The following is a 27,430-nucleotide window of genomic DNA, read 5'->3' on the forward strand; positions in this document are numbered from 1 at the left end:
TTGCTGAGGTTGCTGCAAGGGCCTTCGTAGCAGTAAGGCAGCAGGGGTGGACAAGATTCCTCCGGAGATGTTGAAGGTGCTGGACAATGTTGAGGTGTCGTGGTTAATGCGCCTCTTCAATGTTGTGTGGAAGGCATGGACAGTACCTCTGGATTGCCAAACTGGGGTGGTGGTCCACATCTTTAAGAAAGAGGACCAGAGGGTGTGCTCCAACTATAGAGGGATCACACTCCTCAGCCTCGCCGGGAAAGCATATGCCAGAGTGCTGGAGAGGAGACTTTGTCCGTTAGTCAAACTTTGGATTCAGGAAGAACAATACGGATTCAGCCCTGGCTGTGGAACAGTGGACCAGCTCTTAACCCCTCTCACGGTTATTTGGGGGTTCATGGGAGCTTGCTAATGTGGTCCACCTCTGTTTTGGAGACCTGGAGAAGGCATACAACTGCGTTCCTTGGGATATTTTTTGGGAGACGCTGCGGGAATATGAGGTGCTTCTGCGTGCTATCAGGTCCCTCTATTCGCGAATTGAGAGTTGTGTCAGCATTCTCAGCATTAAGTCGAATTTGTTCAAGGTGGGTATTGGACTATGCCAAGAGTGCGTCTTGTTGTGATTTTCACGGACAGGATATCAAGGTGCAGCCGAGGTATGGAGAGTATCCAGTTTAGGGGCTTGAGGGTGGCATCTCTGCTGTTTTCAGATGATGTTGTGCCTCTTGCCTCATCTGATTGTGATCTCCCACGCGCATTCGAATGTTTCACTGCCAAGTGTGATGAGGCTGGAATGTGGATCAGCACCTCCAAATCTGAGCTCATGGTTCTCTCCCAGAAAAGAGTGGGCTGCTCTCTCCAGGTGAGGGGTAACAACTTCACTTAGTGACGAAGTTCAAGTATCTCGTGATTTTATTTGAAGTGATGGCAGGGGGCAGCGTGAGATTGACCAGCGGTTTGGTGAGGCGGCTGCAGTTCTGCAGGCGCTGTATCGGTCCATGGTGGTAAAGCGGGAGCTGAGTTTTAGTTTGAAGCTCTTGGTTTCCCGGTTGATCTACATCCCCATCCTCGTCTTAAGGCCATGAACTGTGGGCAGTGACCGAAAGGATAAGATTGTGGTACAAGCGGTGGAAATGAGGTTTCTCTGAAGTTTGTTGAGTGTACCCTCAGGGGCAGGGTGAGGAGTTTGACAGTCCAGGAGAGCCTTGGAGGCGGGTCGCTGCTCCTCCGGGTCGAGAGGGGCCAGTTGAGGTGGTTCGGGCATCATTAATGATGCCCCCTGGTAGGATCCTGCTGGAGCTGTATCAGGCACGGCCCACTATGTGGAGACCTTGTGGCCGACCCAAGACACGCTGGAGGGATTACATCTCTCAGCTGGCCTGGGAATCGCCCAGGAGGAGCTGGAATCTATGGCTGAGGAAAGGGAAGTCTGGTCGTCCCTGCTCAGCTTTCTGACACCTCACCAGGAGAAGCGGTGTGAAAATGGATGGATGGAAGTTCTTCTTTATAACGTCATCTTAGTTGCCTGACTCCACTTGCTGTTCCTTATTGACAACTAGTTTTATGGGTTTTTTCATGTTTATTTTCTCCATTGCTTTCCTGTTCTCAATACAGAGACTGTGCACAGTTTCACATGAGCAGACTAAGTGACAACTATTTGTGTGACATAATAATAATAATGGAGTTGACCTTGACAAAGAATGAAGCAGACTGGGAGTTCCTGACAGAGGGAATCTCACTGCACCATGCTTTGGAGTTGGTTCAGGCCTTTGTATCCAATTGTCTTTTTATTCTTTTACAGGACTGGATATTCCTCCTCACCCTTGTCCTGGTCCTCCTCTTGGTACCATGCCCTAAGAAGGCATTGGCAGCCATAAGCTTCCATTGGATTGGTCCATTATTATGCTTGGCAAAGTACTGCAGTGGTTTGTCGTTGCCTTTTGCAGTAGTTATCCCTAATTGCTCTGGAGAAAGTGGTGACGAACCACCTTCTTGAACCACTTTAGTTGGTGTGATGAAGGTACTTCCACAGTGCTGTTAGGGAGAGTGTTCTAGTGTTTTGATCCAGTGCCAATGAAAGAATGGCAATATATTTCCAAGTCAGATGGCGTGTGTCATGAAGGTGATGGTATTCCTGTGCACCTACTGCCCTTGTCCTATGTAGTAGAGGTTGTGCATTTGGGGGGGTGCTGCTGAAGCAGCCTTAACAAGTTGTTGCAGTTCATCTTTTCGATAGTACACACAGCAGCCACAGTGTGCTCGTGGTAGATGGGGTTCTGATCAAGCAGGTTCCTTTGTCATGCATGGTGTCGAGCTTCTTGAGTGGTGTTAGAGCTGCACTCATCCTGGCAAGTGTCCATCAATCTCCTGACTTGTACATTGTAGATGGTGGACAGATGCTGGAGAGTCAGACGTGATGAGTCACTCGCTGGAGAATTCCCAGCCTCTGACCTGTTGTTGCAGATGCAGTATTTATGTCAGGGGTTCGCAAACTGTGGGTCACAAGCCCCAGTGGGATCACTGGATGAGCAATTGGGTTTGCAAGCTCGGCTGTGGAATGTAGACTCAGATTTGACAGCCCTGGGATTGGCTGCAGAACCCCTTTAAATGTGTGTGTTTTTTGCCTGTGGGCATGACCTTTTCCAATGACACCTGAGGCCTCATTACTGACACCTACCAAAATGGAAGGTGTCTTAGTTTTGTGTCTGTATCCCTGCTGTTTGAAACCCAACTCTGCTCAACAACTCTTTTTCCCCCCACCTTAATTTTCACTCTGGAGCCACACCATGTGTGGAGCATTAAAATGGGGTCACAGAAGAAAAATGTTTGGGAAACACTGATTTATGTGACTGTTCTATTTAAGTTGTTGGTCAATAGCAGCCCCAGGATGTTGGGGGATTTGGTGATGGTTACTGCCTAGGGGAGGGATTAGACTTTGTCTTATTGAAAGTGATCACTGTGTGGCACTTGAGTAATGCCACTTCTTATCCCCATCCTGAATGTTGTCCAGGTCTTGCTGTGTGCAGGCATGGACTGCCTCATTCTCTGAATGAAACTGAATATTTGGCAGTCACCAGTGAATATCCACACTCCTAACCTTATGATGGAGGGAAGGTCATTTTAAATAACTAAAGGTGGTTGAGTCTGGTACACAGCCTTGAAAAGTTCTTGCAGTGATTCCCTGGGGCTGAGATGATTGGCCTACAATGACTACAGCCATTTTTTTGTGCTCTGTATGACTCAAACCAGTGGAGAGTGCCTCTCTTCTACCCCCCAGCCCTGCAACTGATACCCATTGACTTCAATTTTACTAGGGCTCCTTGATGGCTGAAGCCTGATATTTGAGATGGTTGGGACCTCAGGAGGAAGCCAAGATGTATCAATCACTCAGCATTTCTAGCTGAAGAGTTTCGCAGCTGCTTCAGCCTGTATTTTACAATCAGATGTTAGACCCATTGAGGATGGGGATGTTTGTGGAACTGCCTCCTCCAGTTATTTGATTAGTTGTCCACCGCCGTTAATAATAGGATGTGTCAAGACCGAAGAGCTTTGATTCATTGGATCACTTGGATCTGTCTATTGCATGTGAGTTCCGCTGTTTAGCATTCATTGTGAGGAGAAATTTCTCTTCTCGGGAGCTGTGGTTGCTCAGTCATTGCATATTTAAGTGAATTTAGTGATATGGAGATTGTGCGGGAAGGTGAAGTTACAGTAGGAGATCATCTTCTTGAATGGCAGAGCAGGCTCGAAGGGCCAAGTGGCCTACTCCAGCTCCTGTTTCTTATTTCTTACATATCCTGTGCTGTAGCTTCAGCAAGTTGGCACGTTATTTTTAGATATGCCCAGTAGCTCCTGGCCTTCTGCACTCCTCATTGAATGTGACTTGATGTTAGTGGCAGAGTGAGGTGATGTGCTGCACCATGAGGTTATAGGTTGTGGTGGAATACAATATTGCTGCTTCTGAGGGGCCACAGCACCTCATGGATGCCCAGTTTTGAGCTGCTAGATCTGTTCTGAATCTATCTGATTTAACATGGTGCCACATAATGTGAATGGAGGGTGTCCTCAGTATCAAGACACAACTTTGCAAAAACTAAGCGTAGTCGTTCCTACCAATGCTGTCATGCATCTGTTTTAGATAGATTGATGGGGACAAGGTGAAATTGATTTTTTCCCCCTCATGTTGGCTCTCTCACCGGCTCAGTCTGGCAGCTATGTCTTTTAGTAACTACAGTAGCAATGCTACTGAGCCATTCCTCCACCCAGTACATTCCTGTTCCCTTGCTACCCTCGGTGCTTTTCCAAGTGGTGTTCCACCTGACAGATTATTAATTCATTCACTGAGGGAGCGTGGTAGGTGGTAATCAGCAGGAGGTTTATTTGTCCATGTTTGACCCGATGTCACAAGACTTCATGGGGTCTGGAGTCAATGTTGAGGACTCCCAAGACTAATCCCTCCCTACTGTACACCTTTGTGTGACACATCTGCTGAATCTGTTCTGCTAGTGGAGTAGCGATGGAGGAGCCTGGGACTTTGAAATGAATAACTGTGTATGACCATGTCAGGTGTTGCTTGACTTTTCTATGCGACAGCTCCCCAAATTTTGCTACAACTCCCCAGAGGAGGACTTTGCAGTGTCGACAGGGTTGGGTGTGCCTTTGTCATGCCCACATCCGGACCTAGATCAAAGTTGAATGATCTATCCGAATTTATTCTTATTATGCTTTTCATGGCAAGTTGGTACAACTTGTTGATTTTCTAGGAGGGTAGTCATGTGACTGGGACAATAATTGGAGGGGGGAGGTAACTGGATGGTCAGGAGGGTAGTTGGGGTGGTGGGGAGTAATTGGGTTGATATGGGAAGGTAGCCGGGGTGGGGGGCTAAGTGCTGTAGTTACCCAGGGAGTTAGAAGTGGTTTTAGTCCTTCTAACCTTTCCTGGGTAACTATTCTACTAAGAAAGTCGGAACCATCCAAAGTCTCCAATTTAAATCGGAGTATTGGGTGATTTCCAGTGAAGGGTAATTGCCTATCGGAAGTTTAAACTTCCTGGGCAATTCCCATGCAGTCACTGCGTGGGGACTTCTGGGGCGTATCTGGCGTACCTCCAGAGCATGAACCCCGGAGATTGGAAGTTCTGGGCTGTAGTTGTGGGTCTGAAGTCACATACAGGGCAGACAGGGTAATGGTGACAGATTTCTTTCCCATTAACACATTAGTGAACAACCAACTAGTTTAATGGTCTCCATTACTTATGATAGCTTTTTTTATTCTAGATTTGTTTCATTAACTGAATTTAAATTTCCCAGCAGGAATTTGAACTCATGTCTCTGGATCATTAGTCCAGGTCTCAACATTACTGTTCCAGTAGCGTTACCATGACAATTTGCACTACGCGAGTTAGCATTGAAACACGATTGAAGCAGTTCACACAATACTGAACTTATGTGAATGCACTGTCAGTTCAGCCATTTATGTTGAGTGGCCAGGAGTGACTTTTTTACAGTGCAAAGTACAGACCTGTTGCACTAGTGACCATCTTAGTAACTCTCAGATGACAAATTAAAGACAACTTGAACTGTCCCTTTCCCCCAGTAAAAAAAACTTTTTATTGCTATCAGATTGCTATAGCTTTTTTTCAGCCAAGTTAAGGTCATAGAATTATACAGCGTAGAAGGAGGCTATTCAGCCCATCGTGCACATGCCAGCTCTTTGAAAAAAGACCTCTAATTAGGCCTACTCCCCTGATCTTTCCTCATAGCCCTGTAAATTTCTTCCTTCAAATATTTATCCAATGCCCATTGAAAGTTACACTGATTTCACACAGTGCATTCCAGAAAAAAACAACTTGCTGTGTAACAAAAATTCTTCTCATCCCTCCCCCTGGTTCTTTGGTCAATTACCTTAAATGTGTGTCTTGTGCCAGTGGGAATTAAATTTCCCTTTAACCTTCTCTGTTCGAAGGAGAACAATTCAACTTTTCTGACCTCTCCACATAACAGAAATCCTTCATCCCTGATAGCATTCTGATAAACCTCTAAAGCACCTTCTCCAAGGCCTTGACATCCTTTTCTAAAATGTGGTGCCCAGAAATAGCCAGAATACTCCAACTCCAGTCAGTGTTATGAAGGTTTACCATAACAGCGGTGCTTTTGTTTGCCTCCCTTTATAAAGGCAAGCCTCCTGTATGCTTTATTAGCAGCCTTCTCAACTTGTCCAGCCATCTTCAAAGGTTTGAGTCTGTACAGCTCGGTCTTTCCTGTTCCTGCACCCATTTTAAAATTGTACCATTTAGTTTATACTGCTCTTCTCATTCTTCCTTTCAAAATGTTTTACTTCACTCTTCTCTGTATTAAATTTCACCTGCCCAATTCACCGGTCGGCCAATATAGTTGGATTATTATCAGACTATTACTTTGTCTCATGATCTGCTGTTCAGTCATTAGTGAAAATGTAGGTTTAGCTATTTGCCTGATGAGGTCAGTGCCATTAGAATCTTTGCTTGGCGTACAGTCTGAGTGTTATACTAAAAGTTGCGATCTTTCACTAGTTATAATATAACCAGAGTATAATGACACAAACTGAATGACTTCTCCCATTTTTGCTCAGGTGTTTCACGCGAGTGCTCAAACATTCAGATCTGCACCGGCCTCATCACATGACTACACTGCAGTGCTCCGTGTCAGAGCAACACAGGTAACATGCTGATTAAGCATCATTTCATCTCATTCTTAACCAGTCCGAATTCTACTTTCAGTCAAGTATTGAGTTAAATGTGATGAAATATCACCTCATAACTGTGCAGTGTTCTGGTTTCAATTCTCAGAAAATGCTATTTTGCACCAAAATACACTTTCTTCCACTATACCATACTCTTTGAATAAATCAAAGGTATTATTTCTGCTTGCTCAATATTAGAAGTTGAAAAGCGACAAGGAACCATAGAAAAGTTACGGCACAGAAAGAGGCCATTCAGCCATTGTGTCTGTGCTACTGAAAAAACTATCTGCCCATTCTAATCCCACCTTCCAGCACCCGGTCCGTAGCCTTGCAGTTTACAGCACTTTGGGTGCAGATCCAGGTGCCTTTTAAATGAGTTGAGGGTTTCTGCCTCAACCACCAATCTGGGCAGCAAATTCCAGACACGCACCACCCTCTGGGTGAAAAAGTTTTTCCTAATATCCCCTCTAATCTTTCTACCAATCACCTTAAATCTGTGCCCCCTTGGTAATTGATCTCTCTGTTAGGGGGAACAAGTCTTTCCTCTCCATTCTATCTAGGCCCCCATAATTTTGTACATCTCAATCAAGTCACCCCTCAGCCTCCTCTGTTCTCAGGAAAACAGCCCCAGCCTACCCAATCTTTTTTCATAGCTGCAATTTTCAAGCCCTGGCAACATCTTGTAAATCTCTTCTGTACTCTCTCCAGAGCAATTATGAACCTTCTTTAATGTGGTGACCTGAACTGTGCGCAAAACTCCAGCTGTGGCCTAACCAGCGTTTTATACAGTTCCAGCATTACATCCTTGCTTTTGTATTCTATACCTTGTACAATAAAGGAAAGCATTCCATGTGCCTTCTTTTCCACCTTGTCTACCTGTATTCATCTGGTAGTACAGAACTCGAGATATTTCTGAAAAAAGAGACTTTTTTTGTCAAGTTTTTCATCTTGCACTCATCAGTACAATTCGCAAGAAAATACTAATGTCAGGGGAAACAACGTATTTATACTGTATGAGAATAGAGTGCCGATTGGTTGGCAAGTGGAATCTGATTGATAGAGGTGTTGCCATGGGGAATGCACCAGTTTGATGGGGACTGACAGATAACTGACAATCTTAAATTGGTTGTCCGTGTAATTCTTAGCACGCTGAGGATTATTTAGCAAATGTTGTCCAATCAAAGAATTACATCTAATGTTGTGGACACTCTGTTTTGAGTTTTGCAAGCAAGGGCTAGTTGGGTACGGTCCATATCTTGCCTGTTGCGAATAGTGGAAGGGACATGCTGTTTGATACGATCCGCTAGTCTTTGGGACCTGTGAACATGCACTCCATTGAAAATGCAAACTGGTTTACCCAGCCTGTTGCATGCAGACATGGTGCAGCCTAGATTTACCATCGAATCTCTGCACCACCCCACCCCTCACCTTGCAATCATGCATTCTCGAGAAAGTGACAAACAAAACCCAAAGATAATTTAGGGTAGGACTCTGGGAAATTCCTCCCTGACCCCAGAGGCAGCCAAGTAAACCTCAAGAGACTGCAGTTGCTCATGCTGCAATTCACAGTTAACCTCACCTACCTGTACTATGTAAGATGTCTTCAATCACACAACCCTTTGAACTGCTGTAGCAAATCATATTTTGTATCATATCTAATAACCTATTTCAGGTTGTCTACTCTCTGCGGAAAGAAGTACTTTCTGGCACCTAATCTGACTTTGCTTTCTTATTTTGCACGAATGTATCCTAGTCCTTCCTTATCCTGTTCAAATAGGAGCTGCCTATCTGAATAAAATCCATTCCTTTCATCATTTCAGGTCATTTTAAAGACCTGTGTCATATCATTTTATGGTCTAGGTTTGCTCACTTCAAAAGTCCCAGTTCCCTGAGTGCTTCCTGAAAACAAACAGCCACAAGCCAAGGTGGTCATCCTCTAGACCTTCACCAGTGCTTCAGGAGAGCCACTTAAATAACCTCAGGGCAAGCTAGTGAAAAATAACTTTACCTTGAGGATGGCCAAAATGGGGAATTCGCTGCCACAGACATGATGGAAACAGTCTAGTTTTTCCCAAAGGAATGAGATAGTTTCATGAAAAATATTCATGACTACCAAGCATTGCACCAGGGGAATCTTAACCAAGTGTAGTACTCATGTGAAATAGGGTTAGAGGACTGCCAGGAAGAGTACTCATGCAAGATGTTAAATGAAGATGAACGGAAGAGTGGGACTAGACTGGATGGTTCGCTGAGAAAGGGGTGATGAACTGTTCCTCAAAATGGAGTTGCCTTATTTCTTAAGCTGATTTTCTTGCAATCTTTCCAGCAATACCAAATGAGCAGCAGCTAAATGTTTTAGCCTACATTTTAATGGTCTTTGCCAATCATGTTTTCACTTATTTGGTCTAGTTTACTGTGCTCTCGCCCCTTTGCTCAGCCTTCTGCTTTCACTGTCTGCTGTTTACTTCTGGCCATTACTTTGTGTTGCCATATGCTCCATGGCCTAGCTTTTTCCTGTGTTTGGCCTGACTCCATGTAGATGATTGACTGCGTCCATAAAGTTGCTTGAAAGTCATATGGGGTGGTAGCACGGCGCAATCCTGAGCTGGCCTTGTGTTGTGCATTCTCTATGGCCTACAATCCCACTCGCCTCGTTTTTATTGCTGATGTTCCTATCCCTAACTCTAACTTAAAGTCAAATGCTGAATAATTATTCAGAGGACCAAGGTTGTAGACCCTTCTCCATGCACTAAGCGTACTGGCTAGACCACTCCAAATGCTCCTCTGCTGTTCTTGCTCTGCATCACTCTGACTTTGGTAATCCAGTGGAATGTGACTAAATGCTCTTGGTTTACTTTGCTGAAAATTGGCTGACTCCTGTCTGAAGCACTACTTGTAGCTAACCCTGGGATGAGTTCTGGCAAACCTATAATCTTTCTGCCCTAGCTCATCACCTCCTGGTCATAGCCCCCAGACACTTCCCTCCCAACCAATCCTGTTTCTAGGCACTGAATCCCAGGACCCATCTCCAACCTGTTTTATATTGGCTGTTAACTTTATTTATGGTGGATTTTAACTAAGGAAAACTTGGAAATAGATGCACAAGAATTTGGTAGTATAGAGCAGATGGAGAAGAGAAATGGTAATCAAAGAGTGACACACAGCAGACAAATCTAATGAATAAGTGTGTGAGATCCAGAGAGATAAAGAAAGAAACAGGCTGGGAATGAAGCTAAAAAACAATTCCAATTTAACTAAGTTGTTAAAAAAGCATACCAGATCCTTAACTTTGCAGAGACATGGAATACAAAAACAAGGAATAAAAACAGAAAATGCTGGAAGCACTCAGCAGATCTGGCAGCACCTCTGGAGCAAGAAACAGAGTTAGCGTGACCTTTGATCGAAACAGAGAAAAGTTAGAAATATTATAGGTTTTTAACAAGTGGAAGAGGGGAGGGTGAGAAGAACAAAAAGGAAAACCTGTGAACAGGTGGAGGGCAGTGGAGATTAAACAACAAAAGGCTTTATGGTACAAGACCAAAGAGAGTGGTATTGGGACAAAAAATAAGAAACAAAAAATGTCTAGATGGGGTGTGAATGACAGGATAGCAACTGCTCTAAAGAAAAAAGAGTAAGAAACAAATGAGAGAACATGAAACAAACCAGCAAAAAAGACACAATGGGGCAGGGTTTATTGTTGTACTCAGTGTTGAGTCCAGAAGGCTGTATGGTGCCCAATCAAAAGATGAGCTTGCATTGAGCTTTATTTGAACATTGCAGCTGGCCAAGGACAGAGAGGTCAGAGTGGGAGCAAGGTGGAGAATTGAATTGACAGGTGTCTGGAAACTTGAGGTTATGCTCGGGGGCTGACTGGAGGTGCTCCACAATGAGGTCACCCGGTCTGCGTTTGGCCTCGCCAGTGTAGAAGGAGACTACATCATGAGCAGAAAATACAGTAAACAAAAATGAAAGAAGTACAAGTTTCATTTGGAAGGAGTGTTTGCTGGACATGGTGGCAGATGATGTGTTAGATTTTTGCTCTCTTTTTCAGTTTTACATTGTTTCTTACCTCTTTACTCATTCATGGCTTTTTTTGGCAAGTCAAGCTCTTGCCTCTTACAAGTATAAACTGGCTATGTATCTCAAATTTTTTTTTTGAACACTTCCTACTGATCTTATGTCATCTTACCCATTCACATAATTGCCCAGTTTACTGAGGACAGTCTCTGTCTTATTCATTGAAGTCAACCGTACCTAAATCTAGAATCTTTTGTAACTGTTTTGCATGTTTCCCTTTCAAACACTGCATTTAAATTGATCATATGATTGTATCAAATAAATGTTCATGCGCTGTTAGGCTATTAACTAAATTTAGTTACTCATTACTAAATCTAATATGGTATGCTCCCTTGTTGATTGTGGAACCTGTTACAGATAACTATCCTGAACACACACATTCATTATCTTTCTGTCATGAGCTAGTTGCTTATCCAGATCTGTATGAAAATTAAAACCATTCTGGCTTAGGCACCAATTTTCTTTCATGATGTGTAATACCATAGGGCACTAACTGCTAAGTACAATAACAGTTTGATGTAACTTTGGTCTGAATGGACCTGAAAAAACAAATGTTGATCCCTTCAGGATTACTGATTTGGGGACTTTGCAAATCAATATTATTTAAAATCTCAATTATTGCCGACTGGGTCTTGGCATGTAAATTGACTTCTACATTCTACATTTGATATTTAAATCTCTAAGAAGTCAACTGGGTAAACATGTGAATTAAGTGAGAATACATATGGGGCATTAGAGATGAAACCGGTTAATATAACTAGGTAGTTCTATAACTCAAGTGTTGTCTGACGACATGAGCCTGTTATTGTTTGTGTGATGCAACAGAACATAGGCTTAATAGGGACCTTTTGGATTGATCAAGATCATATTGTTTTTTTTCCTGTATTATTTTAAGTATATGGTCAGCTAGGTATGTGTATCAAAGTATTGTCAAGCTGAAATGTTTAAACCTTACATAGTTGGCATGACTGTTACTGGACCATTACTGAGGCCCGGACTAATGATCCAGAGCCATGAGTTCAAATCCCACCTGGGCAGCAGGGGGAATTTCAATTCAGTTAATTAAATAAATCTGGAATAAAAAGGTAGTCTCAGTAATGGTGACCATGAAACTACTGGATTGCCACTGGTTCACTTATGTCCTGCAGGGGAGGGAATCTGCCATCCTCATCCACTCTGGTCTATGGCAATGTAGTTGGGGAGGGTTTAAACTAACTTGGCAGGAGGATGGGACCCTCAGAGGAGGTTCAGCAGGGGAAGATGCACAGCCAAAATTAGAAGAGAGAGCAAGTGAACCTGGAAGGCATTGAAATTATAGGCCAGTTAAGGCACAAGGGAGCTTGGCAAGGTTGGATGGTATTTATTTTAATGCAAGGATTCTGACGAATAAGGCAGATGAGTTGAGGGCACAAATTAACACATGGAAGTATGATGTCGTTGCTGTCACAGAGACATGGTTGAGAGAGGAGCAGGATTGGCAGCTCAATATTCCAGGATATAGGGTCTCCTGGCGAGACAGGGAAGGAGGTAAAAGAGGAGGGGGTATCGCAATATTGATCAAGGAATCAATTACAGCAGTAAGGAAGGATGACATCTTAGAAGGCTCCTGAAATGAAGCCATGTGGGTAGAACTGAAAAACGAAAAAGGAGCAATCACATTGCTGGGAGTGTACTGTAGGCCCCCAAACAGTCAGAGAGAAATAGAAGAGCAGATATGTAGGCAAATTTCAGGGAAGTGTAAAAATAATAGGGTAGTAATAGTGGGGGATTTCAACTTCCCCAATATTAATTGGGTTAGTCATAGTGTGATAGGTTTAGAGGAAGTGGAATGCTTAAAATGCATCCAGGAGAGCTTTTTCAGTCAGTACGTAGAAGGTCCTGCAAGAGAGGGGGTGGTCCTGGACTTAATTTTAGGGAATGAAGCCGGGCAAGTGGTAGACGTTTCAGTGGGGGAGCATTTTGCAAATAGTGATCATAACTCCATTAGATTCAAGGTTGTTATGGAAAAGGACAAGGATGGGCCAGAAATCAGAGTTCTAAATTGGGCGAAGGCCGATTTTAATAAGATCAGATATGATTTGGCCAGAGTGGACTGGGAGCAGCTACTTTTAGGTAAATCTGCGTCAGAGCAGTGGGACTCATTCAAGAAGGAAATAGGGAGAGTACAGGGCCAACATATTCCAGTAAAGACAAAGGGTGGGACCAACAAATCCAGGGAATCCTGGATGTCGAGGGATATACAGGATTGGATAAAGAGGAAAAGGGAGGCTTAAGGTAGATACCGAGGGCTCAAAACAGTGGAAGCCCGAAAGGAGTATAGAATGTGTAGGGGGAGAACTTGAAAAGGAAATTAGGAGAGCAAAAAGGGGACATGAAAAAACATTGGCAGGTAAAATAAAGGAAAATCCAAAGTTATTTTACAAGTACATTAAGAGTAAGAGGATAACTAGGGAAAGAGTAGGGCCCATTAAAGACCATAGTGGTAATTTGTGTGTGGAGCCGGAAGACGTCAGTAGGGTTCTAAATGAATACTTTGTGTCAATGTTCAGAAGTGAGAGGGACGACGTGGGTATGGAAATCAGGCAGAAGGACTGTGATATAATTAAAGAAATTATCATAGAAAGGGAGGAGATTCTAAGTGCTCTGGCAGGCTTAAAGGTAGCTAAATCTCCAGGCCCGGATGAAATGTATCCCAGGCTGTTGAGTGAGGCAAGGGAGGAGATAGCAGGGGCGCTGGCAATAATTTTCAATACCTCTCTGGCCACAGAAGAGGTGCCAGAGGACTGGAGGACAGACAATGTGGTACCGTTATTCAAGAAGGGAGGAAGGGATAAACTAGGGAACTACAGACCAGTCAGTCTAACCTCAGTGGTGAGGAAACTATTGGAAGCAATTCTGAGGGACAGAATTAATCTACACTTGGAGAGGCAGGGATTAATCAAGGACAGTCAGCATGGTTTTGTTAAGGGGAGGTCATGTCTGACCAATTTGATTGAATTTTTTGAAGAGGTGACCAGGTGTCTAGATGAGGGCAATGCATTTGACGTATTCTACTTGGACTTCAGCAAGGCTTTTGATAAGGTCCTGCATGGGAGACTGATAATGAAGGTAAGAGCCCATGGAATCCAAGGCAATTTGGCAAATTTGATCGAGAATTGGCTGAGTGGCAAGAAGCAGAGGGTGATGGTCAAGGGGTGTTTTTGTGACTGGCTGCCTGTGTCCAGAGGCGTTCCACAGGGATCGGTGTTGGACCCCTTGCTGTTTGTGGTATATATAAACAATTTAGACTTTAATGTAGGAGGGTTGACCAGTAAGTTCATGGAAGACATGAAAATTGGTGGGGTGGTAAATGGTGAGGAGGATAGCCTTAGATTACAGGAGGATATAGATGGGCTGATCAGATGGGCTGATCAGTGGCAAATGGAATTTAATCCGGATAAGTATGAGGTGATGCACTTGGGCAGGGCAAACAAGGCACGGGAATACACAATGAATGGTAGGACCCTGGGAAGTACCGAGGATCAGAGAGACCTTGGTGTGCATGTCCCCATGTCCCTTAAGGTAGCGGGACAGGTAGATAAGGTGGTTAAGAAGGCATGTAGAATACTTGCCATTATTAGCCGAGGCATAGAATATAAGTGCAGGGAGGTTATGCTGGAACTGTATAAAACGCTGTTTAGGCCACAGCTAGAGTATTGCATGCAGTTCTGGAATCTGCATTATAGGAAGAATGTGATTGCACTAGAGAGGGTGCAGAGGAGATTTACCAGGATGTTGCCTGGGCTGGAGAGTTTTAGTTATGAGGAGAGATTGCATAGACTGGGGTTGTTTTCCCTGGAGCAGAGGAGATTGAGGGGGGACATGATTGAGGTGTATAAAATTGAGGGGCATAGATAGGGTAGACAGGAAGGAACTTTTCCCCTTGGTGGAGGGATCAATAACCAGGGGGCATAGATTTAAGGTAAGGGGCGGGAGGTTTAGAGGGGATGTGAGGAAGTATTTTTTCACCCAGAGGGTGGTGGGAATCTGGAACTCACTGCCTGAAAAGGTGGCAGAGGCAGAAACCCTCATAACATTTAAGAAGTATTTGGATGTGCACTTGCGCTGCCCTGGCATACAAGGCTATGGGCCTAGTGCTGAAAAATGGGATTAGAGAATCAGAATCACACGAAGCACACAGTGCAGAAGAGGCCCTTCGGCCCACCGAGTTTGCACTGACACGTGAGAAACACAGTAGTTAGGTACTTGTTTGACTGGTGCAGACTCGATGGGCTGAAGGGCCTTTTTCTGTGCTGTGGACCTCTATGACTCTTAACTGCCTCCTGAAATGGCCTAGAAAGCCACTCAATTGAATTCAAGAAAGCAGCACACCCACCACCTTTTCAAGGATCAGCTAGGAATGGGCAACAGATACATATTGAGTGAATGAATTAAAAAACTTAATATTGCTGAGAAAAGAGATATACTTTCAAAACTTTTCATCTTGCCCTTATCAGGGTAGCTATACAAGATAAACCAATAGTAAAGGGAATAACAGTTTATACTGCATGAGAAAAGAGTGCTGATTTGTTGACAAGTGAACTCTATTGGTAGAGGCATTGCCATGGAGAATACCGCAAAGAACAGTTAACTGAGCAGTCGAAAGGCAGACCTGGAGGCAGTCACCGCCTCCTAGAAGGGTTGTGGGGGGAAAGAAAATCCAGAGGCAGTAAACATCACCAAGCAGAGCAGGGGAAAAGAGGATCCAGAGGCAGTGACCACTGCCCAGAAGAGTAGTCGAAAGAAGTCACAGAGGCAGTAAACACCACCCAAGGGGTATTCAATCCAGTCCACTTTGTGGCTCCAGAGCGGATTGGCCATGTTCTGAGTGAAATTAAAGGTGATATCACAGGAAAACAAGTAAGTGATTGGTTGGTGACTATACTTTACTTGTTTATCTTCAAAACTCGGCTTATTTATGAGTAATTGTAAGGCTTTATGAGTTGTAGGAAGGTTACTAGCAGTAGTAAAGATTATCGGGAGTAGCAGTGTTTATTAATTATAAATTAATTAAGAATAAATTAATTAATGAACATTTAATAAAGATGGAAGGGCAGGTGATGTGTTGCAACTGCAGAATGTGGGCTGTTGCTGGACACCAGGGTGATGTCTGCAGTAAGTGTCTGAGGCTTGACGAGCTTCGGTTCAGAGTCGTTGAGCTGGATATGATGAATCAGGGCAGGGGCAGGGGCTAATTACCTGGACAGTTTGTACCAGGAGGCAGTCGCACCCCTAAGGACAGGGCCTTCTGATTTGGTCAGGGACAGAAGGGTGTGACTGCGAGTTGGATAGGTATGGGGACCCAGAAGCTAGAAGTGGAGGAGCCTCAGCCTTTACAATTGTCCAACAGGTTCAAGGTTCTTGCAGCCTGTGTTGATGAAACTGGTGGGTGCAGGATGGATGAGCAAATTGACCATGGCACCATGATACAGGAAGCCATTCAAGCAGGGGGAGTAAACAGGAATGCAGTGGTAGTTGGGGACAGCATAGTAAGGGGGATAGACACAGTTCTCTGCAACTGAGAGCGGGAGTCCAGGCAGCTGTGTTGCCTGCCCATTGCCAGAGTTTGGGACACCTGCTCTGGGCTGGAGAGAACCTGCAGTGAGAGAAGGAGGATCCAGTGGTTGTGGGCCATGTAGGTACCAATGACATAGGTAGAACTAGGAAAGAGGTCCTACTGAGGGAGTAAAAGCAGCATGGAGCTAAACTAAAAAGCAAAATCGCAAAGGTAATAATCTTATGGATGACTACCTGAGCCATGAGCAAATTGGCGTAGGGTAAATCAGATTTGAGTGTTAAATGTGTGGCTCAAAGATTGGTATGGGAGAAATAGGTTTTGATTCATGGGGCATTGGCATCTGTGCTGGGGAAAGTGGGAGCTATACCGTTGGGACAGTCTTCACCTGAACTGTGCTGGGACAAATGTCCTGGTGAGTCTTATAACTAGGGTGGTAGAGAGAGGGCTTTAAACTAAATAGTGGGGCAAGGGATGAAGTTTAAGAAAACATGATAAATTAAATAGAGAAGAGCAAAGGAGGAATAAGGGAAATGATGATCAGAGTGTGGCAGGAAGAGACAGGGTGTACAAACCCGAGAATGCACCAGCAGATAAGGCTAGAGGTTACAAAAGATGTAAAATAACAGAACTAAAATCTCTATCTGAATGCATGCAGCATTTGTGACAAAACAGATGAATTGACGGCATAAATAGATATAAATCTGTATGATCTGATTGCTGTTACAGAGACATGGCTGCAGGATGACAAAGACTGGGACCGGAATATTCAGGGTATATGACATTTAGGAAGGACAGGAAGCCAGGAAAAGGTTGGGGGGGTAGTCCTGTCAATAAGGATGACATTGGTACAATAAAGAGAGATTACCTTAATTCTGGAGATCAAGATGTAGAATCAGTTTGGGTAGAGATGAGAAATAGTAAAGGCAAGAAATCACTTGTGAGAGTGGTTTATAGGCCCCCTAACAGTAACCACACTATAGGACAGAGTATACAGGAAGAAATATTGGGGGTTTATGAGAAAGGTACGACGATAACCATGGATGATTTTAATCTACATATAGATTGGACAAATCAGATTGGCAAAGGAATCCTGGATGATGAATTCATAAAGTGTTTTTACGACGGTTTCTTAGAGCAAATCATTATAACACCAACCAGAGAGCAGCCTATACTAGATCTGGTATTGTGCAATGAGACAGGATTAATTAATGACCTTGTAGTGAAGGTACCCTGAGGTAGCAGTGATCATAATATGATTGAATTTCACATTTAATTTGAGGGAGAGAGGTGTAGATCTAAGATTAGTGTTTTAAACTTAAATAAGGGCAAATACGAGGGCATGAAGACAGGGCTGGCTTAAGTGAACTGGGAAATTAAGTTAAGAGATAAGTCTGCAGTGGCAGACATTTAAGGAGATATTTCATAATACTCAGAAAAGATATGTTCCAATGAGAAAGAAAGACTTTAAGGGAAGGACACACCATCAGTGGCTAACTAAAGAATCACAGAATCACAGTGCAGAAAGAGGCCCTTCGGCCCATCGAGTCTGCACCAACACGTGAGAAACACCTGACCCAGCTACCTAATCCCATTTACCAGCACTTGGCCCATAGCCTTGAATGTTATGACGTGCCAAGTGCTCATCCAGGTACTTTTTAAAGGATGTGAGGCAACCTGCCTCCACCACCCTCCCAGGCAGTGCATTCCAGACCGTCACCACCTTCTGGGTAAAAAAGTTTTTCCTCACATCCCCCCTAAACCTCCTGCCCCTCACCTTGAACTTATGCCCCCTTGTGACTGACCCTTCAACTAAGGGGAACAGCTGCTCCCTATCCACCCTCTCAATGTCCCTCATAATCTTGTACACCTTGATCAGGTCGTCCCTCAGTCTTCTCTGCTCTTACGAAAACAACCCAAGTCTGTCCAACCTGTCTTCATAACTTAAATGTTTCATCCCAGGCAACATCCTGGTGAATCTCCTCTGCACTCCCTCCAGTGCAATCACATCCTTCCTATAATGTGGCGACCAGAACTGCACACAGTACTCCAGCTGTGGCCTCACCAAGGTTCTATACAACTCCAACATGACCTCCCTACTTTTGTAATCTATGCCATAATTGATAAAGGCAAGTGTCCCATGTGCCTTTTTCACCAACCCACTAACATGCCCATCTGCCTTCAGAGACCTATGGACACACACGCCAAGGTCCCTTTGTTCCTCATAACTTCCTAGTGCCATGCCGTTCATTGAATACTCCCTTGTCAAATTACTTCTTCCAAAGTGTATCACCTCACACTTTTCAGGGTTAAATTCTATCTGCCACTTATCTGCCCATTTGACCATCCCGTCTATATCTTCCTGTAGCCCAAGACACTCAACCTCACTGTTAACCACCCGGCCAATCTTTGTGTCATCCGCAAACTTACTAATCCTACCCCCCACATAGCCATCTATGTCGTTTATATAAATGACAAATAATAGGGGACCGATCACAGATCCCTGTGGTACGCCACTAGACACTGGCTTCCAGTCACTAAAGCATCCTTCTGTCATCACCCTCTGCCTCTTACAACTAAGCCAATTTTGAATCCACCTTATCAAATTACCCTGTATCCCATGTGTCTTTGCCTTCTTTATAAGTCTCCCATGTGGGACCTTGTCAAAGGCTTTGCTGAAATCCATATAAACTACATCAACTGCACCACCCTCATCTACACATCTGGTCACTTCCTCAAAAAATTCAATCAAATTTGTTAAGCATGACCTCCCTCTGACAAAGCCATGCTGACTATCCCTGATTAAACCTTGCCTCACAAGTGGAGATAGATACTCTCCTTCAGAATTTTTTCCAATTGTTTCCCTACCACTGACGTGAGACTCACTGGCCTGTAGTTCCCTGGCTTATCTCTACAACCCTTCTTAAATAGCGAAACCACACTAGCTGTTCTCCAGTCCTCTGGCACCTCCCCGTGGCCAGAGAGGAATTAAAAATTTGGATCAAAGCCCCTGCGATCTCCTCCCTTGCCTCCCTCGGCAGTCTGGGACACAAATCATCCGGGCCTGGAGATTTGTCCATTTTTAAGCCTGCCAACACCTCCACTACCTTGTCACTCCCTATATCAATTTGCTTAAGAACCTCGCAGTCTCTCTCCCTGAGTTCGATACCTTTATCCTCATTCTCTTGGGTGAAGACGGACGTGAAGTATTCATTCAACACTCTAGTGATGTCCTCTGGCTCCACCCATAGATTGCCCCCTTGGTCCCTTATGGGCTCTACTCTTTCCCTGGTTATCCTCTTCCCATTGATATACTTATAGAATATCTTGGGATTTTCCCTACTTTTACCAGCCAGAGCTTTCTCATATCCCCTCTTTACTCTCCTAATTGCTTTGTTAAGCTCCACCCTGCACTGTCTGTACTCCACTAATGCCTCTGCTGATTTGCTTCCCTTGTACCTGCGAAAAGCCTCTCTTTTCTTTCTCATCATAACCTGAATATCTCTGTTCATCCATGGTTCTCTAGGCTTGTTACTCCTTCCTATCACCCTAGAGGGAACATGTTGAGTCTGTACCCTCCCCATTTCCTTTTTGAACACCCCCCACTGTTCCTCTGTAGATTTCCCCACAAGTAACAGTTCCCAGTCTACCTTGGCCAGATCCTGCCTTATTTTACTAAAATCCACTCTCCCCCAATCCAAAACATTTTTTTGCAACTTGTCGATTTCTTTGTCCATAACAAACTTAAACTGTACCATGTTGTGGTCGCTATCGTTAAAATACTCACCCACCACCACCTCAGCCACCTGTCCGGCTTCATTCCCCAGAATTAGGTCCAGCAATGCACCGTCCCTTGTTGGACCCTCTACATATTGACCTAAAAAGTTCTCCTGTACACATTTCAAGAAGTCCACTCCATCCAAGCCCTTAACACTATGTCTATCCCAATTAATGTTGGGAAAGTTGAAATCACCTAATATAATTACCCAATTGTTATTGTTTTTACACACCTCTGCAAATTGTGCACATATTTGCTCCTCAGTTTCCCGCTGACTATCTGAGGGTCTATAATAAACACCTAATAATGTGGTTGCCCCTATTTTATTCCTAAGCTCTACCCACAAAGCTTCATTCGATGCCCCCTCCAAGATATCATCTCTCCTTACTGCAGTAACTGACTCCTTAACTAATAATGCAACGCCTCCTCCTCTCTTACCCCCTCCCCTGACTCGCCTGAAGATTCTATATCCTGGAATGTCAATCCTGCCCTTCCCTCAACTACGTCTCAGTGATGGCTACTATATCACAATTCCACATGTCAATCCTCACCCTTAACTCATCCGTTTTACCTGTAATACTCCTGGCATTAAAGTAGATGCCATCCAGCCTTGCCTTACTCCCTTGAAGCTTATTGCAACTGTACTCCCTCTGACTTGATTGTTTTACTGTATTATGATGCTTCTGCTAACATTCTGTGCCCCCTCCCCCTGCCTTCTCCCAAAAGCACTAGCAAACCTGCCCGCAAGGATGTTAGTCCCGCTCTGGTTCAGATGTAGACCGTCCCGCTTGTACAGGTCCCACCTTCCCCAGAAACGGTCCCAGTGATCCAGGAATCTGAAACCCTCCCTCCTGCACCAACTCTTAAGCCACGTATTCATCTGTGCTATTCTCCTATTTCTGAGCTTGCTAGCACGTGGCACTGGGAGTAATCCAGAGATTACAACCCGAGAAGTTTAAGGTAGTATCAAATTGTGGAATTGTACACTTTTTTTTCTTTCAAAGATGAGTGGAAGGTCAGAAGATTGGACAGAATCTAAAGAACAGGAAAGAATGACTGAAAGATTAAAAAGGTGGGAGAAATTAGAGTATGAGAGAAAGCTAGCTAGAAATATAAAAAGAGATAGTAAGAGTTTCTGTAGGTATTTAAAAAGGAAAAGAGTAAGTAAAGTGAGCGTTGGTCCTCCACAGAGTGAGAACGGGAAATTAATAATGGAAAATAAGGAAATGGCGGATGAACTGAACAAATATTTTGCGTCTGTCTTCACTGTAGAGCATATAAATAACACCCCAGAAATAATTGTGAATCAGGAGGAGAAAGAGATGGAGGTACTTGAAACAATTACAATCTCCAGGGAAAAAGCACTGAGAAAATTATTAGAACTAAAAGCTGACAAGTCCCTAGGTTCTGATGGACTTCATCCTAGGGTCTCAAAAGAAGTGGCTGCTGAGATAGTAGATTCATTGGCTTTAATTTTTTAAAATTCCTGAGATTCTGGAAAGGCCCCATCAGATTGGAAAATAGAGAATGTTCAACTCTATTCAACAAAGGAAGAAAACAGAAAGCAGGAAACTACAGGCCATTTAGCTTGACACCTGTCATAGGGAAATTGCTGGAATCTATTTTTAAGGAGGTTATAGCAAGGCACTTAAAAAATCGCAGTGCAGTCAACATGGTTTTGTGAAAGGGAAATCATGTTTGACTAACTTATTGGAGTTCTTTGAGGAAGTAACAAGCAACATAGATAAAGGAGAACCTGTAGACGTGGTGTTCTTGGATTTCCAGTAGGCATTTAACCAGGTGCCGCATCAAAGGTTACTACGTAAAATAAGAGCTTATGGTGTAGGGGGTAACATATTAGCATGGATAATGGATTGGTTAGCTAACAGGAAACAGAAAGGAAGGATAAATCGGTCTTTTTCAGATTGGCAAGATGGAATGAGTGGAGTGCCACAGGAATCAATGCTGGGGCCTCAACTATTTACAGTTAATATCAATGACCTGGATGAAGGAACCGAATGTATGGTTGCTAAATTTGCTGATGAGACAAAGTAAGTTGGAAAGATAGGAAAGTAAGTTGTGAAGCGGACATAAGGAGCTTAGAAAAAGATATAGATAGGTTAAATGAGTGGGCAAAAATTTGGCAGATGGAGTATAATGTGGGAAAATGTGAACTTGTCCACTTTAGCAGGAAGATTGTAAAAACAGCATATTATTTAAATGGAGAGAGATTACAGAACTCTGAGGCACGGAGGGATCTGGGTGTCCTGGTACATGAATCAGGAAAGGTCAGCATGTAGATACAACAAGTGATTAGGAAGGCAAATGGAATGTTGTTGTTTATTGCAAGGGGAATGGAATACAAAACTAGGGATGTTTTGCTACAGTTGTACAGGGCGTTGGTGAGACCACATCTAGAGTACTGTGTACAGTTTTGGTCTCCTCATTTAAGAAAGGATATAAATACGTCAGAAGAACTCAGCAAATCCCCCTTCCCATTTGATGTGGGCTGAAGGCACACCAAAATTGAAGCCATGCACGTGAACATACTCCTTGTTTTCAGAGAGTTCGTGGTCAGAGATTTACTATATGTTTGATGCTTCACTAATTGTGCTGAAAGCTAATTTATGATCGTCACTGGGGCTCACAGTGTGGCTCACTTACACATACTAGAAGCCACATATATTCACACACAGGGCCCTGTCCTTTTTCAGGCAGAAGGAGCAGGTTCACGCATTACACCTTTACAAACTAAACAAAAGCTTGGGGCCCCGCCATTCCTTGGTTCATTCCCCATGGCGATGCCTTGAGCAATCAGAGTTGACTTGCCTGGTTTGAATTTGAAACAAAAGCTCGACAATAAACAGTAAACTCTTCTCTGCTGCATTCTCCATGGCAACACTTTTACCAATCAGAGTTCATTTGCCAACAAATCAACACTCTTCTCATGCAGTAGAAATTGTTGTCCCCTTTACTGTTGGTTTATCTTGCGTAGCTGTCCTGATGAGTGCAAGATGTAAAGTTTCAAAAGTATATCTTTTTCAGCAATAATACAAGTTCTGTGCTACCAAACAACTATTTAAAAAAAAAAATTAGACCAGAGTTTTGAAAACTTGGGAACAATGCTCAGTGATGTTGAGATGTAATCAGCATTTGAAAATTCAGGGTGAAGGCAGGATTTGTGAGATTGTGCAGAAACTTCTTTGGCTCCTCTATCCTTAATCTGCCGATAACTATAAGAAATCTTCATGTGCGCACCATCATGCCCATCATTGACCTTGGTTGTGGAACAATGGAGGTTTCCTTCTTTTTGCCTATTCCTGTGCAATCGTTTTGAAAGTTGTATATAGCACAAAAAAGTTAGTTGTTCAAAAGGGTGGTTTAAGTTGTGACGTGTAAGAGTGCTGGTTAACGGGAATTAGAAAGTGCGGACAAGTTTGAAGGGGCTTGATTTTCAGTTTAGTTTGAATTTCCCGATGTAGCATTAGAAGTGAGCTATCCTTTTTGATACAGTGATCGAGGACAGTGAACTGTTTACTGTTTCCTTGTGGTGACTAATTTTTCAGATTGCGCTATCTTCATTTAAATCTCCAATTAATCTCCAGTTAAATATTGAGAAGATCAAAGCCATTATCTTTGTCCCCCATTACAAACTGCTTCCTCACTACCGACTCCATTCCTCTTTGTGGCAACTGTGTGAGACTGAAACTTGATGTAATGAGAATGGATCTTTTATTTAATTCGTTCATGGGATGTGGGCGTCACTGGCTAGACTAGCATTTACTGCTCATTCCGGAATCCCTTTGAGAAGGTGGTGGTGAGCTGCCTTCTTGAACCGCTGTGGCCCATGTGGTGTAGGTACACCCATAGTGCTGTTAGGGAGGGAGTTCCTGGATTTTGACCCAACTACAATAAAGGAATGGTGATATATTTCCAAGTCAGGATGGTGTGTGGCTTAGAAGGAACTTCCAGGTGGTGGTTTTCCTGTGCATCTGCTGCCCTTGTCCTTCTAGATGATAGCAGTCATGAGGCTGTCTAAGGAGCCTTGGTGAGTTCCTGCAGTACATCTTGTAGGTAGTACACCCTGCTGCCACTGTGCGTTGATGGTGGAGGGAGTGAATGTTTGTAGATGGGGGCCATTCAAGTGGGCTGTTTTGCCCTGGATGGTGTCAAACTGCTTGAGTGTTGTTGGAGCTGCACTCACCCAAGCAAGTGAAGAATAATTGATCACACTCCTGACTTGTGCCCTGTAGATGGTGGACAGGCTTTGGAGAGTTAGGAGGTGAGTTACTTGCCACAGGATTCCTAGCCTCTGACCTGCTGTCGTAGCCACAGTATTTATATGGCTAGTCCAGTTCAGTTTCTGGTCAATTGTAACCCCCAGGATGTTGATAGTGCCACTTGTCAGCCCAAGCCTGGATATTGTCCAGGTCTTGCTGCATTTTAAGTACTAGGAAAACTAATGGGTCTAAAGACCGATAAGTCCCCTGGACCTGATGGATTGCATCCTAGGATATTAAAGGAAGTAGCTACAGAGATAGTGGATGCACTGGTAACCTTCCAAGAATCCTTAGATTCTGGGTAAATCCCAGAGGATTGGAGAACAGTCAATATAACACCCTTATTCAAAAAGGGAGGGAGACAAAAAACAAGTAACTATAGGCCAGTTAGCTTAACATCTGTCATTGGGAAAATGTTAGAGTCTATTATAAAGGATGTAATAGCGGAGCATTTAGAATTACATAATCTAATCAAGCAGAGTCAGCATGGCTTCATGAAGGGGAAATCATGTCTAACAAATTTATTAGAATTCTTTGAGGAGGTAACAAGCAGGATAGATAAAGGGGAATTAGTAATATATTTGGATTTCCAAAAGGCATTCGATAAGGCACCGCACATAAGGCTATAAGATAAGAGCCCATGGTGTTGGGGGTAGTATATTAGCATGGATAGAGGATTAGCTAACGAATAGAATGCAGAGAGTTGGGATAAGGGGGCATTTTCAGGGTGGCAACCTGTACTGGTGGAGTGCCACAGGGATCAGTGCTGGAGCCTCAATTATTTACAATATATATTAATGACTTCGATGAGGGAAGTGAATGTACTATCGCCAACTTTGTGGATGACACAAAAATAGGTGGGAAGGCAATTGGTGAGGATGACACAAGGAGTTTGTAGAGGTATATAGACAGGTTAAGTGAGTGGGCAAAAACTTGGCAGATGGAATATAATGTGGGAAAATGAGAGGTTATGCACTTTAACAGAAAGAATAGAGGAGCTGAATATTATTTAAATGGTGAAAGGCTGCAGAAAGCTACAGCACAGAGGGATTTGGGAGTCCTTGTGCATGAATCCCAAAAAGTTAACATACAAGTTCAACAGGCAATAGGGAAGGCAAATGGAATGTTGGCCTTTATTTCAAAGAGAACAGAGTACAGAAATGGAGAAGTCTTGCTAAAACTATACAAGGCGCTAGTTAGACCACACCTAAAATACTGTGAACAATTTTGGCCCCCTTATCTAAGAAAAGATATACTGGCATTGGAGGCAGTCCAGAGAAGGTTCACTAGGTTGATCCTGGGTATGGAGGGATTTTCTTCTGAGGAGAGATTGAGTAGGTTAGGCCTGTACTCATTGGAATTTAGAAGAATGAGAGGCGACCTTATTGAAACATATGAGATTCTTAGTGGGCTTGACAGGGCAGATGTTGAGAGGTTGTTTCCCCTTGTGGGAGAGTCCAGGACCAGAGGGCATAATCTCAGAGTAAGGGGGCACCTGTTTAAAACAGAGATGAGGAGGAATTTCTTCTGTCAGGGTGGTGAATCTGTGGAATTCTTTACCACAGAGAGCTATAGAGGCTGGGCTGTTAATTACATTCAAGGCTGAGACAGATTTTCAATCAGTAAGGGAGTCAAGGGCTATGGGGACAAGGCAGGAAAATGGAGTTGAGGATTATCAGATTAGCCATGATCTCATTGAATAGCGGAGCAGACTCGATGGGCCAAATGGGCTACTTCTGCTCCTATGTCTTATAGTCTTATTTGGACATGTACTGCTTCAGTATTTGAGGAGCCACGAATGGTACTCAACATTGTGCAATCATCAGTGAACATCCCTACTTCTAACCCTATGATGGAAGGAAAGTCATTGATGAAGCAGCTAGAGATGGTTGTGCCATGGACACTACCCTTAAGAACTCCTGCAGTGAAGACCTGGAGCTGAGATGACTGACCTCCAACAGCCACAACGATCTTTGTGCTTGGAATGATTCCAACCAGTGGAGAGATTTCCCCTTGATTCCCATTGACTCCAGTTTTGCTAGGGCTCCTCGATGCCACACCCGGTCAAATGAAGCCTTGATGTCACGGGCAGCCACCCTCATCTCACCTGTGGAGTTCAGCTCTTTTGACAGTGTTTGAACCAAGGCTGTAATGAGGTCAGAAGCTGAGTGGCCCGGGTGGAACCCAAACTGAGCGTCAGTGAGCAGGTTATTGCTAAAAATTCTTTCGAGTTATCAACAGTCGCAGATTGCAACTCTTTCGAATACAATCACAGTTCTTGGTTTCCAGGAGTGGGACATGAACCCACAACCCTCTGATTCAAAGGCGAGGGTGCTATGAACTGAGCCACAGCTAAACAAGCGCTGCTTGACAGCACTGTTGATGACACTGATGATTGAGAGTAGACTGGGGTGGTAATTGGCTGGGTTGCGTTTGTCCTGCTTTTTGTGTACAGGACATACCTGGGCAATTTTCAACATAGCCAGTAGATGCCAGTGTTGTAGCTGTACTGGAACAGCTTGGCTAAGGGTGCAGCAAGTTCTGCAGCACAAGTCTTCAGTACTATTGCCGGAATATTGTCAGGGCCCATTGCCTTCGGAATAAACAGTGCCTTCAGCCATTTCTTGATATCACGTGGAGTGAATTGGATTGACTGAAGACTGGCATCTGTGATGCTGGGGACCTCCAGAGGAGGACGAGATGGATCATTGGCGCTTCTGGCTGAAGATTGTTGCAAATGCTTCAGTTTATCTGTTGTTCTGATGTGCTGGGCTCCCTCATTATTCAGAGGATGGGGATATTTGTGGAGCCTCCTCCTCCAGTGAATTGTTTAAGTGTCCTCCACCATTCACACCTGAATGTGACACGACTGCAGATCTCAGATCTGATCCGATGGTTGTGGAACCGCTTAGCTCTGTCTGTCACTTGCTGGTTGTGCTTTTTAAAAAATTTTATTCATTCACGAGATGTGGGCTTTGCTGGCTGGGCCAACCTTTTATTGCCCATCCCTAGTTACTTTGAGAAGGGTGGTGG

At 43.8% G+C, this 27,430-nt stretch overlaps 1 protein-coding gene across 1 annotated transcript in view; it reads left to right on the plus strand.

Moving 5' to 3' along the window:
• pcgf3 (polycomb group ring finger 3) overlaps nt 1-27,430 on the plus strand; it is a 188,745-nt gene that overhangs the window by 53,884 nt on the left and 107,431 nt on the right. Inside the window, exon 2 of the mRNA XM_078562731.1 lies at nt 6,598-6,684. Within this exon, the coding sequence (XP_078418857.1) occupies nt 6,598-6,684 (87 nt within the window). The remainder of the gene's footprint in view (nt 1-6,597; nt 6,685-27,430) is intronic.

The sequence above is a fragment of the Cetorhinus maximus genome, chromosome 1, assembly GCF_964194155.1.
Source record: "Cetorhinus maximus chromosome 1, sCetMax3.hap1.1, whole genome shotgun sequence".
Taxonomy (NCBI): domain Eukaryota; kingdom Metazoa; phylum Chordata; class Chondrichthyes; order Lamniformes; family Cetorhinidae; genus Cetorhinus; species Cetorhinus maximus.